The sequence below is a fragment of the Mustela nigripes genome, chromosome 7, assembly GCF_022355385.1.
Source record: "Mustela nigripes isolate SB6536 chromosome 7, MUSNIG.SB6536, whole genome shotgun sequence".
NCBI classification, from domain to species: domain Eukaryota; kingdom Metazoa; phylum Chordata; class Mammalia; order Carnivora; family Mustelidae; genus Mustela; species Mustela nigripes.
Window position 1 is genome coordinate 35328529 of NC_081563.1, and position 23399 is coordinate 35351927.

At 51.8% G+C, this 23399-nt stretch overlaps 2 protein-coding genes across 5 annotated transcripts; one reads left to right on the forward strand and one right to left on the reverse strand.

Moving 5' to 3' along the window:
* The first annotated feature begins 201 nt into the window (after nt 1-201).
* GPAT2 (glycerol-3-phosphate acyltransferase 2, mitochondrial) lies at nt 202-12774 on the forward strand. 3 transcript variants are annotated; one of them, XM_059407644.1, is made up of 22 exons: nt 202-291; nt 2929-3043; nt 3178-3291; nt 3963-4036; nt 4448-4552; nt 4796-4924; nt 7193-7292; nt 7676-7812; nt 8127-8226; nt 8316-8528; nt 8867-8986; nt 9155-9237; nt 9580-9698; nt 10094-10164; nt 10242-10500; nt 10590-10738; nt 10924-11001; nt 11491-11622; nt 11705-11825; nt 11916-11981; nt 12202-12257; nt 12567-12774. In XM_059407644.1, the coding sequence occupies exons 2-22, from the start codon at nt 2990-2992 to the stop codon at nt 12681-12683; spliced, it is 2397 nt and encodes a 798-aa protein (XP_059263627.1). In that variant the 5' UTR covers nt 202-291; nt 2929-2989; the 3' UTR covers nt 12684-12774. The 3 variants fall into 3 exon arrangements, with proteins under 3 accessions (XP_059263627.1, XP_059263629.1, XP_059263628.1); XM_059407646.1 differs by lacking the exon at nt 2929-3043 and having other exon boundaries at nt 208-291; XM_059407645.1 differs by lacking the exon at nt 202-291 and having other exon boundaries at nt 2666-3043; nt 7679-7812.
* Nucleotides 12775-12963: 189 nt separating this feature from the next.
* LOC132021333 (fumarylacetoacetate hydrolase domain-containing protein 2A) lies at nt 12964-21908 on the reverse strand. 2 transcript variants are annotated; one of them, XM_059405553.1, is made up of 8 exons: nt 21711-21908; nt 19214-19461; nt 17506-17722; nt 14848-14907; nt 14492-14654; nt 13466-13574; nt 13267-13354; nt 12964-13161 (listed from the first exon to the last, which is right to left on the reverse strand). In XM_059405553.1, the coding sequence occupies exons 2-8, from the start codon at nt 19453-19455 to the stop codon at nt 13099-13101; spliced, it is 942 nt and encodes a 313-aa protein (XP_059261536.1). In that variant the 5' UTR covers nt 19456-19461; nt 21711-21908; the 3' UTR covers nt 12964-13098. The 2 variants fall into 2 exon arrangements, with proteins under 2 accessions (XP_059261536.1, XP_059261535.1); XM_059405552.1 differs by having other exon boundaries at nt 19214-19482.
* Nucleotides 21909-23399: the final 1491 nt, after the last annotated feature.

Below are 23399 nucleotides of genomic sequence, written 5' to 3' on the forward strand. Positions count from 1 at the left end.
GGCGAACAGGGCCCAGCACACAGCCGGCTGCGGACCTACAGGACCGTGCTCTGCCAACAGTCAGCTGGGGGCGGGGCGGGCCGCCCACAACAAGGGTCACGTGGTCACGCAGCGCAGGGAGCTGCGTGGTGAGGGGCGCCAAGGGGTGGGGCTTCGAGCTCGACGCGTGTCCCAATTGGTTAAACGCGGCTTTCTTTTAGCCGGGAACGCAGAGTCCGCCAGCGCGTGCCTTCGTGCCTTCCGGCTGCCTCACTGGCAGCTGCTTTGGCGGGAGTTGGTGGCGGGTGTGAGGTGAGAGCCGTGCGTTTGCTCCCGCGCTCGACCCGGTCAGACCAGGTCCAGGATGGTCCGGGGGCTTCCCAGTTTGGGAACCAGCTCGGACGACTTTTTTGGGGGTTGGCAGGGATTGGACGGAGTGCCAAACTTGCAGGGCCTGCAGAGCAAATTCGTTCCTTTGTGGGGTCCGTCAGGGGAGCCCCGTCAGCCTAGACTCAGGGCAGGCGTCCATGTCCGACATTCAACCCTGCCATCGGTGCAGGCCCCTTTTCTTCTATCTGGGACCAGCTCAGGGAACGCTGGCTAGGAGTGTAGTGAGAGGCCGGAGTTCCGAGCGCCCCCTCCCCCACCCCTCCCCGGCACGCCATGTTCTGGCCGAGGTTCTCTTTAGGGAACAGACATTCCGGACAGGGACCGGGTTTGAATGTCAGCTCTTGATGAAGTGCTGCAGACTCTGCTGCGCACACGGGTGGGCATCAGGTGTCGTTGATGAGGCAAATGGAAAGGCACGTACTGCGGGTCTCTAGCCAGCCCAGGCCCTGGGGGGTGGGGCTGCAAGCCAGAGATGCCTGGTCTCAAGTTTGGGGGTTTGGTTTTGTTTTTATTTTTTATTTCTAAATAGATTTTATTTATTTATTTGACAGAGAGAGACAGGGAGAGAGGGAACACAAACAAGCAGGGAGTGAAAGCAGGCTCCCCCCTGGGATCATGACCTGATCCGAAGGCAGCTTCTTAATGGCTGAGCCACCCAGGCGCCCCTTGTTTTGTTTTGTTTTTTGTTTTTGTGTTTTTTTGTTTTGTTTTGTTTAAAGATTTTATTTATTTACTTGACGAACAGAGATCACAAGTAGGCAGAGAGGCAAACCGAGAAAGAGGAAGAAGCAGGCTCCCCGCTTGTTTTGTTTTTAATAACAACAGCTGGAAACCCCTTTTTCTAATAAAACACGCCACTGGCTTTAAATGGTAAGGTTAATTCATCAAGTTTTAGAATATTGTATGGCCAAAGAAAATACATGTATGAACTACATTTGGCCTTTGGGATGCCAGTTTACCAGCTCCGCTGTAAGTGTCCCTGGAGGAGTGGTCATCCAGGCAGGGGCTACAGACAGAGATCCCCATTTTGGGGACTTGAGCGCTAGAAAGATCTACCCCAGAACTGACCTCTGGATCTTACAAGCTGGGAGTAGTTGACTCAGTTGGTGAATGGGCGTTACCCCTTCATGGTTAGCACAGATCTAATGGGGTTAGATTTTGAAAGCGGTAGTTGAGGCTGGGAAGCAGACATCCGTGCAAAGGAGGCAGAATCCCTCAAATTGCAGCCTCAGCTTGGGGACTCTGTGCCAAATGTCTGTGAATGGGTGTGTGAGACATTTTTCAAAGTAGGAAGTGCCTTTGGAATGAGTCTAGCAGAGCTTGGGCACTGTAGGAATTTCGATCTTCCTACCTCTTGGCTTCAGAGTTCTAAACTGTGCTAATTGGGGAGAGGAGGAGAGGACCCAGAGGAATTCTGGGAGGGTAAGTTACAGTCTCATCTAGCACTTCCTGGATCCCTTCTCTGTGCAGGGCTGACTGCTGCACATATGGAGATGTAGCCACTGCAGCCCTTGCCCCCAGGAGACTTTCAGATGATGTGGGGAAATGAAACCTTAGTCCTAGAGGAGGCTTCTTGCCTGGCAAGCTTGGGCTGGGGGAACCAAGAAAGAGAGGGAAAAACTAGAGGGTGATTCAGAGACATCACGGATTTAGAGCCACGGACAGAATTTGGTGGGATGGTGGGGAAGGGAGAAGGCAGTTCCCCATGGATATTTGCATTGTGTGGTGGGGCAACATAAGTAATTGGATCAGCCTACCCACCAGGGACATGGTGAGAAATCAAGGTAGAGGGGTTTTTAGCATCCAGTTTCTAGGCTAAGAGGGGTTCAGTGCTGTTTTTTGGAAAATGGGGGTTTGTTCAGGGGAATATTGTGGTGGGAGGGAGGGCCTGAAGAGATACCAACTGAGAGCTTTTGTGGAGAGTGCTGTACAAAAGGGGATCCACTTTGGAAAAGTCTCTCTAGTCCCCAACCAGATGAGCATTTCTTGGGAACAGGTCTGTGTGGCATTTCTCTGTATACTGACGCTCCAGCTATTCTCCCACTTCATACCCTATACTCACATTCCTGTAATGATTTGGATGGATAAAGTGCTGTCTTTTGCAAGGGAGAAGAGCCACTAAGCAGAACGTGGTGGCCTTGTGGCAGTGGTCCTGTTTCTCTTTGGCAGTCTGATGCCCTATTCCTGCCAATCCAGCCTTGTTCTTTCCCTGTGCACAGAAGGGGTCTCTGTTCATTACAGCCCCCATCTGTGCTGTGAGATGGCAGGGTGGCTGGTGATGATAAGACAGCTGATCCCCTTCATGTTAGCCTGAGGGAGCCCCTGATCTGGACACGAAAACCTTTTGAGGACATCTGGCTCCTTTGTGGGATCTGTTGGGTATGGGGTGGGGCTTTGATCTGAACCAGAGTCCCTTTAGCTTCCAGCGCAGCTTCTCACCACTGCTGGCTTGGGTGTTGTCTGTCCTGGGGTTGAGGACTTGGTGGTGGGGCTCACTCTGGGAACTTCTGGTTATTTCCCAAACTCCAGTTCTTCCTCCGTCCTTCTTCCTCTCCCCAGGTCGGGTACCTTTGGAGAGAGAGAGGCAGAAGTGGCTAGTTCCCAGATTATATAGGCCCCCATGGTTACCATGTTGGAAGCCAGACTCCAAACCCAGCAGAGGAACAGCCAGGAGGTAGTGTGACCCCTCCCATTCCCCAAATTCCCTCTGTCCTCTCACCTCCCCTTTTGTGCCCCCCACTTCTGGAGGCTCCTTCCCTCTGCCAAGGATTTGGAGTCCTCTAATTTCTTCCTGTGACCTTTTTCCAGACTGGCCTGTGGTCCTCAGGATTTGGGATGAAGCTGGAGGCTGTTACCCCATTCCTGGGGAAATATCGCCCCTTTGTGGGTCGCTGCTGCCAAACCTGCACTCCCAAGAGCTGGGTGAGTGATGGTAGGGGTAAGCCCCACCAGGGAAACTTGTGGGAAATTGACTATGGGAGCCATGGCTCTGGGAAGCAGCTTCCTTTATGTTCAGCCTTCCTTGACCCATGCCTGTGCTCTTGTCTTTCAGGGGAATGGATGCACTGGTGTTGGTTGTGTTGTTGGTCAGTGCCTGGCCTTCAAGAGCTGGGAAGGGTAGTACAGAGAGAGGAGATAGGGCTTGGCCAGAGGGCTGGGGTCTGGCCCGGCCTGCATGGATCCTGTTCAGTTCTGGGGACACTACTCACTTAAAGTCACACAGCACTCAGAACATGGTTGAAGACCTCCTAAGTCCATACCATGTTCTGATGCTGATGAACCCCAGGGCACAGGCAGAGATCCATGCTACACGTTCTCTGCTGTTGACAAGAGAACTTCTCAGAGACTATATGCTACTCTCTAAGAGGGGAATTCTGTACAACATGCAGCACTTTCATTTTGACTGTGGGACCCTTTCTCCTGAGTGAGTCTTGGGATCTGAGAAGTGAAATGCTGTACTATAATTTTGTCTCCTGGTATACTCAATACTCCCATCAGGGAAAGCCTACAGAATATACTGGGGGCAGGGTGCTTTCCTTTGTTGGTTTGCAAAGGCCCCCAAGGACATGCTGTCCCTGGCCCCTCTCTTGCAGGAGTCCCTCTTCCACAGAAGCATAATGGATCTAGGCTTCTGCAATGTGATCCTGGTGAAGGAGGAGAACACCAGGTAGTTAGAACTGGGAGGTACGGGAAGGTGGTGGGCAGGGTCCTTGGGTGCAGAGCTGTAGGGGCCCTATTCTGTGGTGTCATTATTTTTTCCTCTGGTGGAAAAGGGCCCCTGCCCCCTGCCCCATACCCACAGGTGGGGAGAGGCGGGCTTGGAGCTCTCCTGCAATTTCTTCTGTGAGCATTTATGGATTGCCCCCTGTGTGTCAGGCCCTAAATCTGTATCCTACTCGGAGAGGGGAGGGAATGGGGCACAGATGGGCAGTACTGCTTCACGATAAGCCAAGTTCATGTGTTCCCAGGCCATGGGATTCAGGTATGATCCTTCCTGGTAGAATGCCCTCTGTAGACACTAGTGGGGTATGGGCCCTCTGAAAGATCACCACCCTCCCTACTCTGGGGGTTTGTCCAGGTTTCGGGGCTGGCTGGTTCGGAGGCTCTGCTATTTCTTATGGTCACTGGAGCAGCACATACCACCCTGTCAGGATGCTCCACAGAAGATCATGGAAAGCACTGGGTGAGGAAGCAGGGATTGGAGTCTGGCTGGCACTTTTGAGACCCTTGAGGGGATGATCAACGTTCTAGGCAGGGGTGGTTTAGAGGGCTGGCTTCTAGACTGTTAGCTTTGCCTGGGGCCCTTCCTTAGAGATGGAGCATAAATACAGGAGTCTGTGTTCTGGGGATGCTGTGGTGCTGAGGGAAGTTACCTGAGGGATTTTAGGCCTGCCCCAGCCTGACACCACTCCCCCTCACTCCACAGGTTGCAGAATGTCATCTCAGGGAGGGCTCCAGGAGGGGCTGGGGAAGGCCAGGTACCAGGACTTGTGAAGAAAGAGGTACAGCGCATCTTGGGCCATATCCAGGCTCCATTCCATCCCTTCCTGCTCAGGTAACTCTGTGTTGAGGGGTGTTCTTTTCTGGGCTGGGGACTCTGCCCTTCTGGAGAGCGAGTATTGGCTACATTTGGGGAAAGACTGGATTCCCCTCCTGGAAGTTGGATGGTGTGTTTCCCAGAGAGCCTGAAGGAAGGCCTTGATCTGAACATTGTGGGTTCTTTCAAGGACGGCTGGCTCCTTGATGGGCCCAGTCAGGTATGGGGTGAGGCTTTGATCGGAGCCCAGGTTCTCAACACTGCTGACCTGGTGTTATCTGTCTGTCCTGAGATAGGGGCTTAGGGGTCACCCTAGGAACCACCACCCTGGTTGTGGCCCAGACTCCATTTCCCTCTCCATCCTTCCTTCTCTCCCCAGATCAGTTTCCTGTGGAGAGAGGCGAGGTGGCTGGCTCCCTCATCTTATAGGCACCATGCTCTCTCCTGCACTCATCAGGCACAGGTTTGAGCTCCTTTTAGATGCAAGGCCTTGTTCCTGGAGAATGAGGGGATGCACAGGGCAGAGTAAACATATAGCTGCAAGAAGGGCAGAACAAGGGTTAAGATTGAAAATAGGTGTGGGGGGAGCAAGAGATTTGTAAGACAGGGACAAAAGGGAAAGGAGCCAAACTTGTGGGGGCAAGGATGGAGGGAACAATCCTACTAGACGGAATAGCACAGGCTATGGCCATAGGAAATCGGCACTTTTGCTCATGAAGCTGTGGTTGGAAGCTGGTGAGTGAAGGAGAGAGCTGTTGGAAACAAAACTGAGAGTAGAAGGGACAAGATAGGGAGGGCCATTAAAGAAGTTTGGATTTGAATTCTAAGTGCAGTGAAAACCAATGGAAAGGCTTTAAACAGGAAATACCAATAAGGTGAATTGGGATCAAGAGTAGAAAACAGAAGACCATTCTGGGAAGTTTTTGTTAGTCCAGGTTAGATGCCATGATGAGGCATGTGGTGGTGACAGTAGGTTTGGAAAAATGGATTGAAAGACCAATGTGAAATTAACGGGTCACGATGGATTGCAGGTTGAGGGTGGGGGCAATGAGGAGAAAAGGGAGAAATCATGGAAGAGCCAAGGTTTTGGCAGAGCATCCGGTGGTGTGGATGGAGGAGGCAGGCTTGGGGAGGAGTGAGTTTGGCCCACAAAGGGTATTTTGGACATAGAGTTTCAGATACCTCATGTGTCAGTGGAGACACTCAAGAGGCAGTTGCTCATAAGTCTGGAGCTCAGAAGAGGTTGGGGCCAGGAACATAGATTTGCAAAAGCTTGAGCTTATAGATGAGTCACTGAGGCAAAGAAGGCACAGCTGTCTTGAAAGTGCTCAGTGGTCAACTGCTTAGTTAGAACAGGAAGTAGAGGTTGTTGGTAATTTTGACTAGCTTTCCATGTGATAATTCTTTGACTTTGCTGAGACTTCCAGTCCCTTTACCTGACTACCTTTATACCAGCCATCAACCCCCTTCTTGTCTTTTCTTCTCTCTTGGCCTTGCTTTGATTCCAGAGCTCATCGTGATGATAACGCCCTTGGGAAGGGGTCACTGGTTCTGTTTGAATCCAGCTACTTGCCTTCTCTGCACCTAAGCAGTCATGTGTTTGCTTTGTGAGATTTTCAGAGAGACACACAGCTTCTGCTGAGACTCTGATCCAGACTGCTCCTTCTCAGATTTACCTGCTGTTAACTGATGGTCCCATCTCATGCTTCATGGAGAAGTAGAAGCCATCGGACGAGGGCATGCTGCTTGTCCCCCATATCTCTGTGCTACTTGCGTCTATGCTTCTGTCCTCGTTCAACACCAGTCCTCCCGTTGGGCCTCTGGGAGTGCCTCCTCAGAGACTTGGCCCTTTCAGTTAACCCCATTTTGTATCACGAACTCCTTCCTTTGTATTTCACCTTTCCCAGCAGTTTCCAAAGACCAGGTTGGGTTATGCCTGGACAGTCTTGATCCTCTAATTTCTTTTAAGGTAAATGGCAGCAGGGAGATGCTCTGAAGCTGATTTGAGGCAGCTGCACCGTGAGGTCTTAGGAGGGTAACAGCACCTCATAGGCATGGACTTTGGTGTCAGGCCTGTCTTCCAGTCTCTGCATCACCACTTCTTAGCTTTCTCTATTACTACTCAGCCGCTTCTGTAACCTCCTCAAGCCTCTCTTGCTGCTTCTATGAAGTGGGGACAGGAATAGCACTTGCCTCACAGGAGTGCTGGGTAGCCTCCTGAGGTGCCATGGGCCCTGCCTCCTGGGTGGGGCCCTGACATACCTCAGACTGGGTGTCACTCTCCAGGCTGTTCAGCTGGGCACTGCTGCGGTTCCTGAACTGTGTCTTCCTGAACGTGCAGCTCCACAAGGGTCAGATGAAGATGGTCCACAAGGCCACCCAGGCAGTAAGGCCCGCCCTCCATTGGGATGGGGATGGCGGGAACAGAGGAGCAGAGGCTAGGCCAAGTCCTAAGTTGGGACCAGCCCCATCAGCTGGTGGGAAAAATCCACTGCTCTTTGACGACCTTCTCTTCGTGTCTCACGGTCTTGCTCCCTCGGGGCTCCCTCTAACGTCTTTTCATCATGGTCTTAACAACCATTACGTCAGTGCATTACCTTAAAAGTTGTTGACAGAGCTCCTCTACTTTTGGGAAATGTGCTCAGAGAAACAACTGCTCAGCTGAACCCTCCCTCCCTCTGGGGCTGCCCTGGGTCTGGAGGTGCTGGGTTTCAGCTTCCTGCATCTTCAGGGTGGGGGTTGATTGGCACTTCCCTTGCTCTCCCCAAGCAGGGCTTGCCGCTTATCCTCCTCTCTACCCACAAGTCCCTCCTGGATGGGATCCTGATGCCCTTTGTGCTGCTCTCCCAAGGCCTGGGTGTGCTCCGTGTGGTTTGGGACCCCCGCACCTGCTCCCCCACCCTCAGGTAAAAGCCTTGTGCCTCTAGATATACAGGGGAGAAGTCCCCAGCCCGGGTAGGGGTGTGTGGGGATGTGTACAGGGGTTGCTGGTGGCAGTTCCGCAGAGGCCCTCTTCCTGGTTTTTCTGCTCCCGACTCTGTCATCTCAGCCTGTGGGACTCAGCTGGAGGGTCAGTTATGAGCCTTAGAGCCATGCCTGGCTTCACAGTGTTCAGGCAGGACCCAAGTTGACCTTGGTGGGCTGAGGTTCTCACTAGCCTCCTGCCTGGTTCCATCTCCTGCGCCCCTTCTCTCATCAAGCTTTGCCTTGTGCCCCACAGAGCTCTGCTAAAGAAGCTTGGGGGGCTTTTCTTGCCCCCAGAGGCCAACCTCACCCTGGACAGCTCTGAGGGGGTCCTTGCAAGGGCTGTGGTCCATGCTGTAAGTGCCCCCAGTGGTACCAATGGGGTCAGACCAGGGGCTTGTTGCTGCTCTGGCCTTGATACCTCCCTCTCCCAACCCCCTTCCAGGCTATGGAGCAGCTGTTGGTGAGCAGGCAGCCCTTGCTCATATTCCTGGAGGAACCCCCTGGGGCCCAGGGGCCTCGGCTGTCAGCCCTGGGCCAGACTTGGCTGGGACTGGTGGTCCAGGCTGTCCAGATGGGTGTCATCCCGGATGCCATGCTAGTGCCAGTGGCTATCACCTATGACCTGGTTCCAGGTGCACCCTGTGATGTATACCACGTGAGTTCTGCCCCTGGTGACTCCCAAGTGGACACCATCTCTAGAGAAGAAACACATTATTGTGTCCTCTGGCCAGCTCTCCTTAGGGTTAGAGTTAAGGGGAGACTGCAAAGTTCTACCGCTCCAGTCATCATCCTGTGGCATTTGCCAAGGCCCTTATACTTACACAGTCATTTCGTCTTCTAAAGACCCAGTTAGAAAGGGATTTGTCCTGTGTCATGGATAAGAAAATGAGCTTGAAGAAGTCATGGTCATGGACCAGTTTGGGCCCAAGATAAAGCAGAGTAGAAAATAGTGCCCTCAGGCAGTTTGCTCACTCAGCCCCTCCCTCCCTGCAGAGCTTGGTCCCACTGGGGTTGTGGACAGGAGCTCTGGCTGTCCTGCGGAGCCTATGGAGCTGGGGCCACAGCCCCAGGGTCTGTGTCCGTGTGCACTTAGCCCAGCCCTTCTCCCTACAGGTATGTAGCCTGCTGGACAGGGTTGGCAGTACCTGGGGTGTGTCCTGGGGCTTCTGGTGGCCTGGCCCTCAGAGCCCCTGCAGGGATGGCCTTGCCTACTTCAGGGAGGCTGTGTGTAGGTTTATTGGTGGGCCAGGGCAGGCTATCTAAGAGTCTTGTCCTGGGCAGGAATACACCACCAACGCCAGAAGCTGCTGGGGCAGCAGGCAGACCCTGGAGCAGCTGCTGCAGCCCATCGTGCTGGGCCAATGGTAGGGGCATGGGAGTGTGTGGGTCTTGGGTGCAAGACCGGCAGCCCTTCAGCCCCAGCCTGTGAGCTGACACCCTCTCCCCCCATGCCCACCATCATCACCAGTTCCAGCCTTACCTCTCCAGATATCCATGGGTCATGTCAACAGAGCCAGCCACCCCACCTTGCCAGTAATCTGTGGGATATGGCACACGGACCTGGAAAGGGCTAGAATTACATGAACCACCTCCTGCCTTGGGAGTGGGGATGGGGAAACACGCTCCCTTTTGAGAAAGCTTTGGGCTTCCCTGCAACTGTTTTGAGGTTTGGTCCCTTAATCCTGTATTCTGTGTCTCTGTCCTAGTAATGTTGTCCCAGACACTGAGAAGGAGCAGGAGTGGACTCCAGCGACTGGGCCCCTTCTGGCCCTTAAGGAAGAAGACCAGCTCCTGGTCAGGAGGTTGAGCCGTCATGTCCTGAATGGTGAGGGGGAGCTAGGTCTGGGCCTTTTAGGGGAGACTCCTGAGTAGTCTCCCTACTGGGTCAGCCAGTCTTTGGGGCCCTCCATTCCAAATGGGTTTCTGCACTTGACATCCATTCCTGTATGGCCCACTTGGGACGTGTGAAGAGGACTGGAACCCTCCCTGCTTCTGGGAAGCAGGGCAGCCAGGGAGAATCCGAGGGAGCCACTAGATGAGTACATAGGCTGGCTAAGCTGTGGAGGGTTCACTGTGCAGGGGGCAGATGGCTAGATGAGCGCCCTGCTGCCAGGGGGGTATGGGAGGAATGTTTTTGACTAAGACGACTTGCTGGGATGGTGGAGGAACTAGGCCTCTGGCCCTTGGGCCCTGACCAGCATCTCCCACCCCCGGCCCCAGCCAGTGTGACCAGTTCGGCAGTGATGAGCACAGCCATCATGGCGGCACTGCTGCTCTTTAAGCACCAGAAGGTATGGGACAGGGTGGTAGGGGGCTGGGCAAATGGTGTGGCCCTCTTCCTCAGCCCCTGTACTGCCTTGCCCCCCAGGGTGTTTTCCTGTCTCAGCTCCTGGGGGAGTTCTCCTGGCTGACTGAGGAGACGCTACTGCGTGGCTTTGACGTGGGCTTCTCAGGGCAGCTGCAGTGCCTTGTGCAGCACACGCTGAGCCTACTTCGGGCACATGTGGCCCTGCTGCGTGTCCATCAGGGGGACTTGCTGGTGGTTCCTCGCCCAGGCCCAGGCCTCACACGTCTGGCACGCCTGAGCGCCGAGCTGCTGCCTGCCTTTCTGAGTGAGGCTGTGGGTGGTGAGTCTCCAGGGCTTCGGCTGGGTGGGACATGTGTTGGGGTGAGGTGAATGGCTTCCCTCCTCGTGCCTGGCCCTTTCCTTCCCTAGCCTGTGCTGTTCGGGGGCTGCTGGCGGGCAGAGTGCCACCTGAGGGGCCCTGGGAGCTACAGGGCATTGAGCTGCTGAGCCAGAATGAGCTGTACCGCCAGATCCTGCTGCTGCTGCACTTGCTGCCCCAGGACCTGCTGCTGCTGCAGGTCAGGCCTCTCCCCGCAGCTCTGCGTGGTCCTGGGCCTCCCCTCTCGGTTGTGGAGATGGGGAGGGACTGGGCAGGCATGGGCCCCTAAATCCCCCTATGGCATTAGGTCTCCCTTGCCCTGCTTCTGATCAGGCCCCTGCTCATTGTCTGATTCTGAGGCCACGTGAATGCTTTTTTCCTCAGCCCTGCCAATCTTCCTACTGCTACTGTCAGGAAGTGCTGGACCGTCTCATCCAGTGTGGGCTCCTGGTTGCTGAGGAGGTAGGCAGGGCAGCTAGAGACAAAACTCAGGTCTGGGGCCTGGCCACCGATTCCCACCCTGAGTGACAGCTGCCCCAGACTGCTCCTGCTGCCCCGACGAGCTGTGGGGGTGGGCGTGCCCCTCGCCTGGCAGACAGGGAGGCCTGGGTGCTGCCTCCACCAGTCTCTGCTTTGGGCTTTATCCCACCAGCCCTATCATGACAGGACTGGACAACTGGACTTCTGAGGTCCTCTGGAGGCCTCCTACCTGCTACAGTTCTTGTCCCACAGAACTATGGCCCTTAAGGGTCAGTGCTCACTTCCTTTCACCCTGCAAGTTGGCTCAGCCAGTGCTATGGTCTGGCGTGGCCCTGGGTGTCCTCTTGGGCTCCCTAGGTCTGCTTTTACTAGTTTCACCTCCACGTGCCTGGTCTGCCATGTACCTGGTCTAGGGAAGTTGGGGGCTCAGGGCTGAACCTGTCAGGGACCAATGGCTCCCATGGCCCCCAGACCCCAGGCTCCCGGGCAGCCTGTGACACAGGGCGGCAGCGTTTAAGTGCAAAGCTACTGTGGAAACCGAGTGGGGACTTTACTGATAGTGACAGTGATGACTTCGAGGAGGCTGAGGGCCGGTACTTCAGGGTAAGTTGGGAGAAGCCACGTTGGGGGTGGGGGAGGCAGGCAGGCAGTCGGAGCTACCCTCATCTGGTATGTGTCCCTCCAGCTCAGCCAGCAGTCACGCTGCCCTGACTTCTTCCTCTTCCTCTGCCGCCTGCTTAGCCCACTGCTCCAGGCCTTTGCACAGGCTGCCACCTTTCTCCACCAGGGACAGCTGCCAGATACGGGTAAGGCCCATGCTTCCCTGACCAGCCATAGGGGGACGCTGAGCGCTCTCAGGGCAGGGGCCCCAGGCCTACCTCTTTTCTCTCCCACAGAGTCCGGCTACACTGAGCAGCTCTTGCAATTCTTGCAAGCCACTGCCCAGGAAGAAGGGTTCTTTGGTGAGTCCCAGGCAGCCAGCCCAGGCTCCCCAGAGGCAGGGAAGGGTTTGCTGGTGGCTGCTGCCCCCTGCTGGGCAGTAACCTTGCAACTCTGGGAGGGAGGGTTGTAGAAAAGAGGGTCTTTGCAACTAATCCAAGCCCTAGCTAGCCTTGGCTAGTTCCCTCTTTCAGCACAAGAGAAACCTGGGTCTTATAGCCTTCACTTCTCTCTTCCTTCCAGAGTGTGCAGACCCAAATCTTGCCATCAGTGCTGTCTGGACCTTCAGAGACCTGGGGGTAAGAGGAGCCAGTTTCACCATCCTCCTGCTTCCATCCCTATAACCCAACAGGGCTGCCCAGAGAAGCCTAACTGCCTACCCTGGGGTTTACCTAGTATCTCGAATAGGCATGGTGGGTGGAGTAGTTGAAGGTAGGATGGTTTTCCTGGTCCCTTTTGTTTCCTAAACTTGAGAATAGGATGAGACAGTGGTTTAAGAGGCAGCACTTGCATGCAAGGCCCAAGGGGCTCAAGGTCTCCCTTGCAATTTGCTGGGGCACAGGCACAGCCTGCAGGGAGAGCACTCACAGCCCTTCCCTGTGGCCTAGGTGCTACAGCAGATGCCCAGCCCTGCAGGCCCCATGCTCTACCTGTCCCCTACATTCACTAGTCGGGAAAATCAGGAAAAGCTGGAACAGTTCATCCGGCAGTTCATCTGTAGCTAGAACTGTGGGGTGACTTTTCAGCCTGAGAAACAGCTGTGTCCTGGAGTCAGAAGACTGAGGGGGCTGCACACCCTTACCTGAACTATAAAATAGTTTGTGCTTCATTGTCCTTTGCTGTCTATTTTTCATCCTTTGGTGTGTTAAATAAGGGGACTGGACAGCTCTTTTCCCAAGCCCAGAAGTGTCTTTTTTGGGGTATGTTTTCCCCTTCCCCACCTTGTGAGAAGGCCCTGTCTTGTTCCCTAAAACCCTAAAAGAAGAACTATAGCAAAAGTCAAGCTGGCTGTTTTGGCTGAGAATTTTATTGATGAGGAGAGTAAGCTTTCTCTCCTCTCACTCTACCTGGAAGAGGCTGCTGGCACTGGGAGAGAATGGATGTCCCACCTCTTAAGTCCCAGGCCTGTGTGGAGAGCCCTCACACCACCTTGTTGATGATGATGCCTAGTTCTTCAATTTCACACTGGACTTCATCTCCTTTCTGTAAAACAGAAGGTCAGGAGGCCATCAGTCCTTTGGCCTGGATTTTATAAGCCCAGCAGGAATTCTGGGTATTTGTTCCCTTTCCACCTTTTAGTGAATCTACCTTGAGAAAGACTGGAGGTTTCCTGAAGACACCAACACCTGGGGGGGTCCCAGTCAGGATGACATCCCCTGGGTAAAGAGTAACGAACCTGGGGCGGAAGAGACAGCTGAGACCAGGGGCCGAGGGGGCCAGAAACGGGGCTGGAAGGCTCAGCCCAGCCGCAGGTGGGTAGTGGGAAGTAAGGCCCCATCCCACTTACTGGGAGATCCAGGCTATCAGCTCTTCCGTCTTAAACACCATCTGGTTGGTATTGCTGCTCTGGACCACCTCCCCGTTCACTCGGCAGCAGATCTTTAAGTTGTGTGGATCTGGAAAATGTAAAAGCACCACCTTGGGGTTGTTTTCCCATGAACCCCTCCCTTGACTGAGAAACCAAAGGCACAGGGTGGCTTTGTGACCACAGTGAAAGGTCTCACTGGACGTGCTCCTGGCACTTCCTGCCCACCCAGCACTCCCCACCCTGGAACTTTCCATATGGACACTGGGCTCCTCAGGTCTCCCTGCACATACCACCTAGCAGAGCATCTGCCTGTGATCACTGGGGTGGGTTAAGGAGGAAATGTCCCAGACCCTCCTCTACTCAGAGCAGAGGCTGACCACTGCAGATATGGAAATGACTGGATATCTGTACTGCAAGAGGGTAACGATTCAGACGGGCATGGCACCTCCTGCACCTGACGGCAGGGGACAGCTTACCTGTAACAGTGTTTTGGTTAATGAGTACCTTCAACTTTTTTGCTTTATACACTCACATCCCCCCTCAGAACAGCTGGAACACAATTTCACGTCACCGTGTCTGCACAAGGGAGTGTAAAGCTGGGGTGCATGGGCATACCCCCACCCAAATGGCTGTGCACTGCCCTCTTCGTGACGGGCCTTCCTCCGGGCTCACCTTGCCCTTGCTGCTTAGAACGGGTGCTGCCCTGCAGCTGTGCAGGTGCTCTCCCTCTCCCCCACTGGGGAAAGGCACAGGCTTTTGATAGCCAAATTCTGATGTTTTCCGACTTAAAGACTCAGGGATAGTGACAGCTAGAGGAAGTTCTCCCACCTCTGCAGTAAGGGATGTGGAAGGAGGCCTGTGGAACTTGTGGCCTAGGCTGAAACTTGCTCTCTAAGGAATCAGAAAAAGGCAAGTCCACATTCCAATTTCCTGAGTGTGGCTTTTTGTTTACTCGTGTGCATGCAAGAGCAGGAAGAGTCACCATGTGGGCTATCCAAGACCTACCTGCTATACTGTCCTTGGTCACCAAGGCAGGGCCCAGGGGGCAGAAGGTGTCAAAGGTTTTTCCCAGCAGCCACTGCTTTCCATTGCGTCTCATTTGCCAGTCACGAGCACTTACATCATGAGCCACAGTGAAGCCGGCCACATGAGCCATGGCATCTGTGGCCTTTAGGGGACAGGGGATTTGGCCAGATTGGAAGTTAGATCAACATGGTGACACCAACCCTCATAACCAAGACTTTATCCCATGTTAGTCACCAGAACTAGCCAAAGATGGGCAAAGAGTAAGGCAGTCAGGGAACAGGTAGTAACCAACCATTTCCCAATGCCAGAAACAGACGGCACCTCTTCTTCCTTACCTTGATGCGCTTGCCTTTCTTTCCAATGACTACGGCCAGCTCTACCTCCCAGTCCACCTCCTGTAGAGAAAGCAGTGAACTGCCTGGGTTCTGGGGCCTATTGCCATGCTGAGGGGCTGCACACCATTCTTTAGGGCCTAGGTCTCTAACAGTGGGGCTTGGCTGTGGGCCCACAACTGTAATCACTATGAACTACATGTAGTAAATGAGGGGAGAGGTGTGGCTTATAGACCCATAAATGTGGACAGTGGCAGGCAGCTCCACTGTGTGTAGGCATAGCTCCCCACTGTGGGGAGCGCCTGGTGGGCTCAGCTGGTACAGCATGTGACTTGATCTTGGGGCTGTGAGTTCAAGCCCCACAGTGGGTGTAGAAATTATAGGTAAATTATTATTCTAGGTAAATTTTTTAAGAAAGACAACAGGAGGGACACCTGGGTGGCTCAGTTGGTTGAACGACTGCCTTCGGCTCAGGTCATGATCCTGGAGTCCCAGGATCGAGTCCCACATCGGACTGCCAGCTCCACGGGGAGTCTGCTTCTCTCTCTGACCTTCTCCTTGTTCATGCTCTCTCTCACTGTCTCTCTCTCAAGTAAATAAATAAAATCTTTAAAAAAAAAAAGACAACAGGAGTCTGGGCACTGAATTTACAAGTCACTCGATACTTTCAAAAAAGAATGAATATGGAGTACTAACAGCTAATCCTACTGTGTGCCAGTAGCATCCTAAGTACTTTTACGTATTAACTCACTTAAATGAAAAGAAATGAGCACAGCCACAGAAAAAGGAAAACATGTACAGCCTTTCCCATAATCAGCGAAATACAACTATAAGATAAAACTTAGCCTTTCAAACTGCCTGCTCTTTCTAATGGTAATAGCCAGAGTTGTTCTGAGCACAGCTGACACCTAATCTTGATCTCCAGCATTGCTACCCACTAGACAGAACTGGGTTCCTTGGGGGAAATGGCAAATTCCAGGTCTGAGACAGTACAAGATGAGCCTAGAATATCTTGGTCAGAAAGGAAGGATTCAAAAAGTGACAGGGCCGGGGCCAACTTGAAGACAACCACTGGCTAAACTGAGACCATTTGGCTATCAAAAAGAATGTAAATGATGGTCTACAACATATTGGATAAAAATGAAAAACAAATATACAGTGCTACTAAAGGGACAGGAGTTTAAAGAAAAAAAAAAAAAAGGAAGCTTTTCTTAACAGAATGGTAGCCTAATAGGAGCAGAAAAAAGCATGATAGAAAAATTGCCTTTTTCTAACTCCCAATACAGTGATGGATTCAGGTGAGGATCCCTGAATGAAAAGCTGTGGTACAATAAGATAGTCACAAGGTCTCAAAGTCCTACCCTGTAGACTGCTTATTAATTACCAATGAAATGTACCTTTCCGATGAGATCTAGTGAACATTGAACCAAGTGATCAAACTTTAGCACCATCTGATAAGCCTCCCAATGGGGTGCAATGTATATCTGTTCCTTCAGACTGAACGCACCCCTCAACCCTGAATTTCATATGTTGAAACCTAACTCCCAATGTGATAATATCAGAAGGTAGAGCCTTTGGGAAGTAACTAGGTCATGAAGGCAAAGCTCTCATGAATAGGGGTAGTGTCTTTATGAAAGAGATCCCAGAGAGCGCCCTTGCCCCTTCTGTCATGTGAGAAAACCGCGAAGACCATCATCTGAACCAGGAAGCGGCTCTCCCCAAGCACCAAATGTATCAGCACCTTGATTCTGGACTTCCTCACCTCCAGTACTATGAGAAATAAAGTTGTGGTTTATGAGCCACCCAGTCCGTGGTATTTTGTTACAGCGGTCCAAATTATTTAACACGTATGTGTTAGATAGAATCCTTGACAAAAATATTTAACTCAAATCTAAACATGAGGAACCAGAGAGTGGGATATGCTAAGGCAACTTGCCAGGATTCTTCCAAAAGTCAGCGTCATGAAAGACAGAAAAGGGCAGGGGTATTGTCTGATATCAGAAGTCAGTAAACTATGGCCCATGGGCCAGATCCAGCTTGCTGGCTGGTTTTCTAAATAGCTTTCCTAGAACACAGTCATATTCACTCATTTATGTATCAGCCACGGCTGCTTTCACTCATCAGGGGCAAAGACGACTTGTTGGAACAGACTCCATGGCCTTCAGAGTCCATTATTTACTGACTGACCCTTTGAGAAAGTCTGCAGATCCCTGTTCTAGAATAAAGGCACTAAAGAGACCAACCAAGTACACTGTGTGGCCTTGACCGATCCTGGTTCAACAAATAAAAAATAAAACAGAATCCAAATTATCATCTTTGGGGGCAACTGGGTATACTCCCAATTGGACTATATATGAGATATTATTCCTGTTAATTTCCTTAGTGGTGATAGTGGTTATTATGGTCATGTAGGACATTGTATTTACTCCTAGAAGATGCATCCTGAATTTTATTATTTTTCCACAATTAAAGTGTATTATTTTTGCAATCGGTAAAAAATGTTAACTTTTTTTTCCCCGAGTCCAGCCTTACACAGTATAACCCCCTGTAGTTTCTGCTGATCACACTACTAAGCAACAAGTAGCTCCTTTAGGCTGGCTGCTGAGTGCTAAGCACCCCAGTGATGGGCCGGTGACTGGGGGCCTATGAGGAGGCACTGACCTGGCTCTCTGGCGGGAGGATGACCTCGTCGTAGGGCCCCACAATGGAGCTGGCAAACTTGCTGAAGATGATGGGCTCCTTCGGCACTGGAACGTTCTGCTCTTTGCAGTGGTCCACATAATTCATTCCCACACACACCACCTTATCTGGCCTTGTGACTGGGGCCAGGAAGGTCACCTCTGACCGTGGTAAGACTGGCAACTGGGCAGTCAGGGCTCTGTAGAGATCAGAGCAGGAGAGAGGGACTGGGTAGGAGCAGGCCAACAACTACTGGGCATGCTGGAGAGGCACTGCAGCAGCTACAAGTTATGCTTTATCAAATGTATTTTCTAGATCTATCAACCATCCTAATCAGTGTGGAAACCAAATCCAGGTATTATCCTTTGATATTAAAGTACTGTTTATTTTTTATCCAGTGTTGATTTCCTTTCCCCCATTAGGTAATACATGTCATGTAAGGGAATTCAAAAGGTGCACATGAGAAGACTGGAAAGGCCTCTCTCCTGCCCCTTCTCCACCCTTGGACACAGCTACCGTGGCCCTGGCCCGTGTAGCTCTTCACATCCTCTTCTCCTCCCGTCCTTTCTTACGCAAATGACTGCACAATGAATACACCTTTTAGAAAAAATACGTATTTTTTGGGGAGATCTCTCCATAACAGCATATACCTTTCCCCTTTTTTGATAGGACTGTGTATACCTGCACAGTACAGGTAGACCCAATTACCTGATGAGGGCATGGAAGTAGTTTCCAATCTTGTGAGACTATGACAGTATTAGAAACATCCTGTTTTGGTGTTTTGTTTGTTTTTTTAAGATTTTATTTATTTATTTGACAGATCACAAGTAGGCAGAGAGGAAGGAAAGACAGAGGAGGAAGCAGGCTCTCCACTGGGCAGAGAGCCTGATGTGGGGCTTGATCGCAGGATCCTGGAATCATGACCTGAGCCAAAGGCAGAGGCTTAACCCACTGAGCCACCCAGGTGCCCTGATTTGGGGTTTTTTAAAAAGATTTTATTTGTTTGACAAAGAGACAATGAGAGAGGGAACACAAGTAGGGGGAGTGGGAAAGAGAGAAGGTGGCCGATGGGGGGCTTGATCCCAGGACTCCGGGATCATGACGTGAGGCGAAGGCAGATGCTCAATGACTGAGTCACCCAGGTGCCCCTGGACATCTACTATTACCAATACTGTGAGCTGTCAAACACTTGCATTTTTGCCAGTTTAATATATTTACTGTTTATCAGATTTCAAATGGCTCCTGACTTCAGGTAAGTCCCTACCTTATCTAGCCCAAACCCAAGGACCATCTCTAAGAACACCTTTTTACAGTTCTCTCTCTTCTAAGGAGCTAAGCGTCCAAAGACTTCCCCCAAGCTTCCCAAGATGTCTCCTAGGATCCCAGATCCCAGACTTCTCAGGCAGACAGAAACTTAATCCCTGGGAAAGGCAGGATGATGAAGCAGAGTACTGGCTCCACCACTGAAAGTATGGCCTTGAAACAGTTAATCACCATCCCTGGGCCCAAGGGTGCTGTCATACAAGATTTCTAAGACTCTCCACTAAGAGAAGAGATGAGAAAGGAAAGGTAGAGTCACCCTGCTCACCTCTGAAAGAGCTACCAGCTGGTTCTGTTTCCCAGGGCAGGGATGGGGGTGGGAAGAGGGAGGGGGTAGCAGGGCAGCCATTGTAGCTGCCTGCTGATTTACCTTCTTGCCACTGAGAGAGTGGCCTCTCCCTGCTCTAGGAACTCCATCATCGTCTTGGGCAGTGTGGGGTCAAAGGTGTTGAGGTTGATGACGCCCCCGCCATTCCCTGACTCCAAGCCCAGGTGAGGTCCCGTCAAGTGGGGTGCCTGAAACTGCACCAGTCTCATACTTCTGGAGGGTTGAAAGGGCCACTTCTGAGCGTGCAGCAGAGTTGTGAGCAACCTTCTACAGGAGACCAGCATCAGAACCTATGTAGAAAAACGTGGGTCCTAGGAGACAGAAGGAACTGAGACCACCATCAGGATCCACAGAATTCTCCAAGCTGCAGCCCAAGCCCTCTCACCCCATCAGCCATCCCTGCCACAGCACAGTCCTGGAAGTGGTCCACATTTATTAGTTATTTCATCCTGTTATACTTTATCAGGTGATTGTTTTGCTCAATTCAACACATGTAATGAAACATTTCTAAAGGAGTGACTACCTCATGCCAGGCACGAGTCTAGATGGCAGGGGTTCTGGCATTCCTTGAACTGTTGCTTCCTGCAGGCTTGTGCTGTACCTGCCACCACCGAGGCACTGGGCACACTATAGATCAGACACACACAGGCCTGCCATCCTGCTCTCAGGGGAGATGGATATTAACAACTGACGTCATAAGTAAGATCCAGCCATTGGGACTACTGATGTGAAGATAAAGGGTCCTGCCTTTATCTAGTTTCTTGAGGAAGTGATGCTGAGCTGAGCTGGGTTGGGCTAAAATAAGCAGGACTAGAAATTAGCTAAGAGTGGGGCCCTGCATGGAGAAGTGACCACTGGTAAAACTGGCTTCACAGTAGTTACAGGCAGTTTTTAAAAATACCAATTTGATCCTATTACCCTTCTATTGAAATATTTCCCACTGCTCACATTACCAAGCCAAAACCCCTACGGGGCTGTTCTAGTCTTCTAGAAGTAGCCCCCACAAACATCTCCAGACAGTAATTATTTCGTTTCTCCTGCTGCAGTTCAGACTACCTGAGGAAAGAGGCTGCAAAGGGCATGTCCTCAGCTTGACAGACTTCACTGGGCTATCTCCTCTCTGGGTTTCAGGACTGCATCTTTCTCTTTCACTGCTGAGTCCACAGTGCCAAGCACTATGCTGGGCACACAGGAGGCTCTACACTACACTCTATTGAATCAACCAATGCCAGGAGCCGCAGCTTGACTTTTCACTACTTGGGAAAGCTTGGTGATTGCCAACATGGCTGTCTTTCCTCCTCAAATCACTTAGAAGATATCAACAGGGCTCAGGTCCTGCTCTGAGCTCCAGGCTTAACTCAAAGACAAACCCCATTCTCTTGTTTTGTTTCTAATCTAAGCCTGGCCTTCATTCCGAACAGTCCCTGCCCTGCATGGGTCCTTGCTTTAAACAGTGCCCCTTTATGCTCAGGCACATGGAGGTAGTCCCAGATTCCTGGTCCTCAATCAATTTGCCATGTTCAGTTAAAGACTCATTAGACCCAGATTACTGATCTGACCACTGCAGCAGCCAAGGAGTTCCGCCAGAAAATCAGCTTTGAAACTTCCGCCCTCCCATCTTACACAAAGATGCTGTCAAAAAGCTATTCAAGTCAAAATGCACGCACTCAGACACTCCACACACTGAAAAAATAGTTACAGCTCCCATTGAATGCCAGGTCTTATTTTAAGAGCTTTGCCTACAATGTCTGATTCAATTCTCTTGACAATTGTGGAAAGTACGTACATTAGTTCTATTTTACATGGGGGGGGGGGGGGGGGCTCAGAAAGATGAAGGGCTTTGCCCAAGTTCCCAAGGAGAGAAAATAGCTGGGACTTGAATCCAAGTCCAGGTGACACTGAAATTCTTGGCTTGGGCGAAAGTGTCCTAGAGGTGGTGGGGGTTGGATTTCCAAGAGGGTATGTCCTAGAGGTCTGCTGTCAGTCAGGGGAAACGTGGCCACATCCTGGCTGCTGCTTCAGGGATAAGGCTGGTCACCTGCTTTCCAAGATAACTCCAGGCCCCATGGACTATGCCCTTTCCACATGACAGATACATTCCGGTTCTCATTCTGCCCTACAGCAATATCCTCAGGTACAAGGTCCCATTTTACAGAAACGGGTAATGAGGCTTAAAGAAATCATCTGCCAAAGTACCAGTTAGAAAGTGGTCCTGGTGCTTCTGTGGTAATCAGGACGCAACAAGAGCATGAGCTCAATTCAACTCCTGGAAACATGTCCTGAAGCGAAGAGGCTGGGATTCAAGGCGGAAACAGCACAAGCATCGCCGACTGAGGCTTGGGATCGTGTCCCACTATCCACTTGCTTGGCACCCTACACCAGTACCCCGGCTTTGTCTCCTGCACTCTGTGGGTGCTCACGAGTACCCACCCGCCGGGTCCCCGTGGTCGCTGCGGCCGGGGATCCTGGTCCAGTCTTGACCTCCGCGGAAGACCTGCCCGGAGGCTGAGACCCGGCCCGGCCCACAACCTCAACGTACCTGGCCGCCGCGGCCGGTCTTGCCGGGTGCCCTGTGCTCTCGAGCTCGGGCTCACCGATTTGGGGGCCAAGGTCAACAGGCGTCTAGACACCTGCACCGCGTTCTAGGAGCCACGACTCGCCCGGGGATCAGCAGGAGTAGCGCGCCCAGCGGCTCCACTAGGACTTTCGCTCAGCCGGGCGCTCCTTGCTGACGCCAGAGAGCAGCAGCCAATAGAAGGGCGCCTCATTCTGTCCCGGAAGCAGGTCAGGGAGGGGGCGGGCCTAGTGCCGGAGGGAGGGCAGGTGGCTTCTCTAGGGTACCTTCAGGCGTCTTCTTGGCGCACGCAGGGGAGGCCAACCGTCACCGAGACCAAATTCCCCGATACTCATAGTCCGGACTCCCTGCACCTGCAAGAATCTGTCTGCAAGTGCTTCCTGCAAATCTGTGCTTTGGGCGACTTGCAAGCCTCACGTACGTGGGGCCCTGCTTGGCGCCACATACCGTTTTGATTGTTGGGAAAAGGTGGTGGAGGAGGCCAAATTATGGCATCCTGGTTCGCAGTATTTCGACGAGTATTTTTGTCTTATGATTCTGATATATCACTGAGAAGGGAAGGAATGATTGCACCCATTTTGTATATAGGAACCCAAGGCAGAAGTGTTTTGCTCAAGGTGACACAAGGAGTGTGAATAGTGGAACCAGCATTCTTGACCCCCCAAATGCAGCCCTTTACTCCCATTCTCAAGCAGCCTTGTCTTCACATGCACTGTTTTCGGCCTAGGGCAGGATAGTGGGAAGCAAAACCTCCAGCATCAAAGAACAGGCATTCTTGTGCATAGGTGGTTTTATTAAACAGGCAGTGACAATCCACTAGGATTGTAGGCCTCCGGAACATGGAGACATGTAAAGGGCTCTGGGCAAGATGCCCAAGACTTAACCATAGACCAGATCATCCAGGGCTTTACTTGTCCCAAGAAAGAGTCTGGCCTTTTCTAAGTACACAGGAGACCTCACAAGGAGTGTGCCATGGTTAGACTTGCATTTGAGAACTTCTGCCCAAGCCACTCCTAGAAGGCAAAGTGTCTGGATAAGAGTGGTGCAGGTGAGGGCAATGGTGTAGGTGGCTTGGTGTGTGGCTAAACATCCAGAGATGTTTAGAAGGTAGAACTGACAGCCCTCAATGATGATGACAGGAGGTCCAAGGCCAACTCCTACATCTCTGGCCAGTAATGGGCACTGCCATTCATGAAGTCAAGGGTTCTAGAGGAACATCAGGTCTGGAAAGAGGATGGTAAGCTCAGTTTTGGATGGGTTGTATTTAATGTCGCTGTGATACATTCAAGGAGGTTCTGCAGGGTGGGCGGTTGGAGACACAGGTCTTGGAACTTAGGGAATTAGCTTGCATGTAGAGGTCAGCATACAGACAGAAGTGAAACTTGTGAGGGTAAGTATGATCAGGAGGGATGTGGCAAAGAGAGCTTGGCACAAACCCTAGTCAGGAGACCCATCGTGTAAGGATCAGCCAGAAAGACTGAAGAGAAACAGGGAGACGGTGGAACATATAATTTAGGCAGAGATTCGGAACTGCACTTTCCAAATTTCAAGGAGAGGACTTCTGTTCTTGGACAAGAATAAAACAGATGATGTCTTTAAAGACCATGATCAAAAAAATAATAAGAGGATACTATAAACAAATCTATACACATA

What these genes read in the sequence shown, in the direction of transcription:
- GPAT2 (XM_059407644.1), top strand. Translation starts at nt 2,990, where the DNA reads ATGGTTACCATGTTGGAAGCCAGACTCCAAACCCAGCAGAGGAACAGC. An exon ending in AAGATCATGGAAAGCACTGG is followed by an intron (nt 4,553 to 4,795) that starts GTGAGGAAGCAG and finishes CTCACTCCACAG; the next exon opens with GTTGCAGAATGTCATCTCAG. An exon ending in TCTGAGTGAGGCTGTGGGTG is followed by an intron (nt 10,501 to 10,589) that starts GTGAGTCTCCAG and finishes TTCCTTCCCTAG; the next exon opens with CCTGTGCTGTTCGGGGGCTG.
- LOC132021333 (XM_059405553.1), bottom strand. Translation starts at nt 19,455, where the DNA reads ATGCTGGTCTCCTGTAGAAGGTTGCTCACAACTCTGCTGCACGCTCAG. An exon ending in TCCTCCCGCCAGAGAGCCAG is followed by an intron (nt 14,908 to 17,505) that starts GTCAGTGCCTCC and finishes CTTTCTCTACAG; the next exon opens with GAGGTGGACTGGGAGGTAGA. An exon ending in AGAAAGGCAAGCGCATCAAG is followed by an intron (nt 14,655 to 14,847) that starts GTAAGGAAGAAG and finishes TGTCCCCTAAAG; the next exon opens with GCCACAGATGCCATGGCTCA.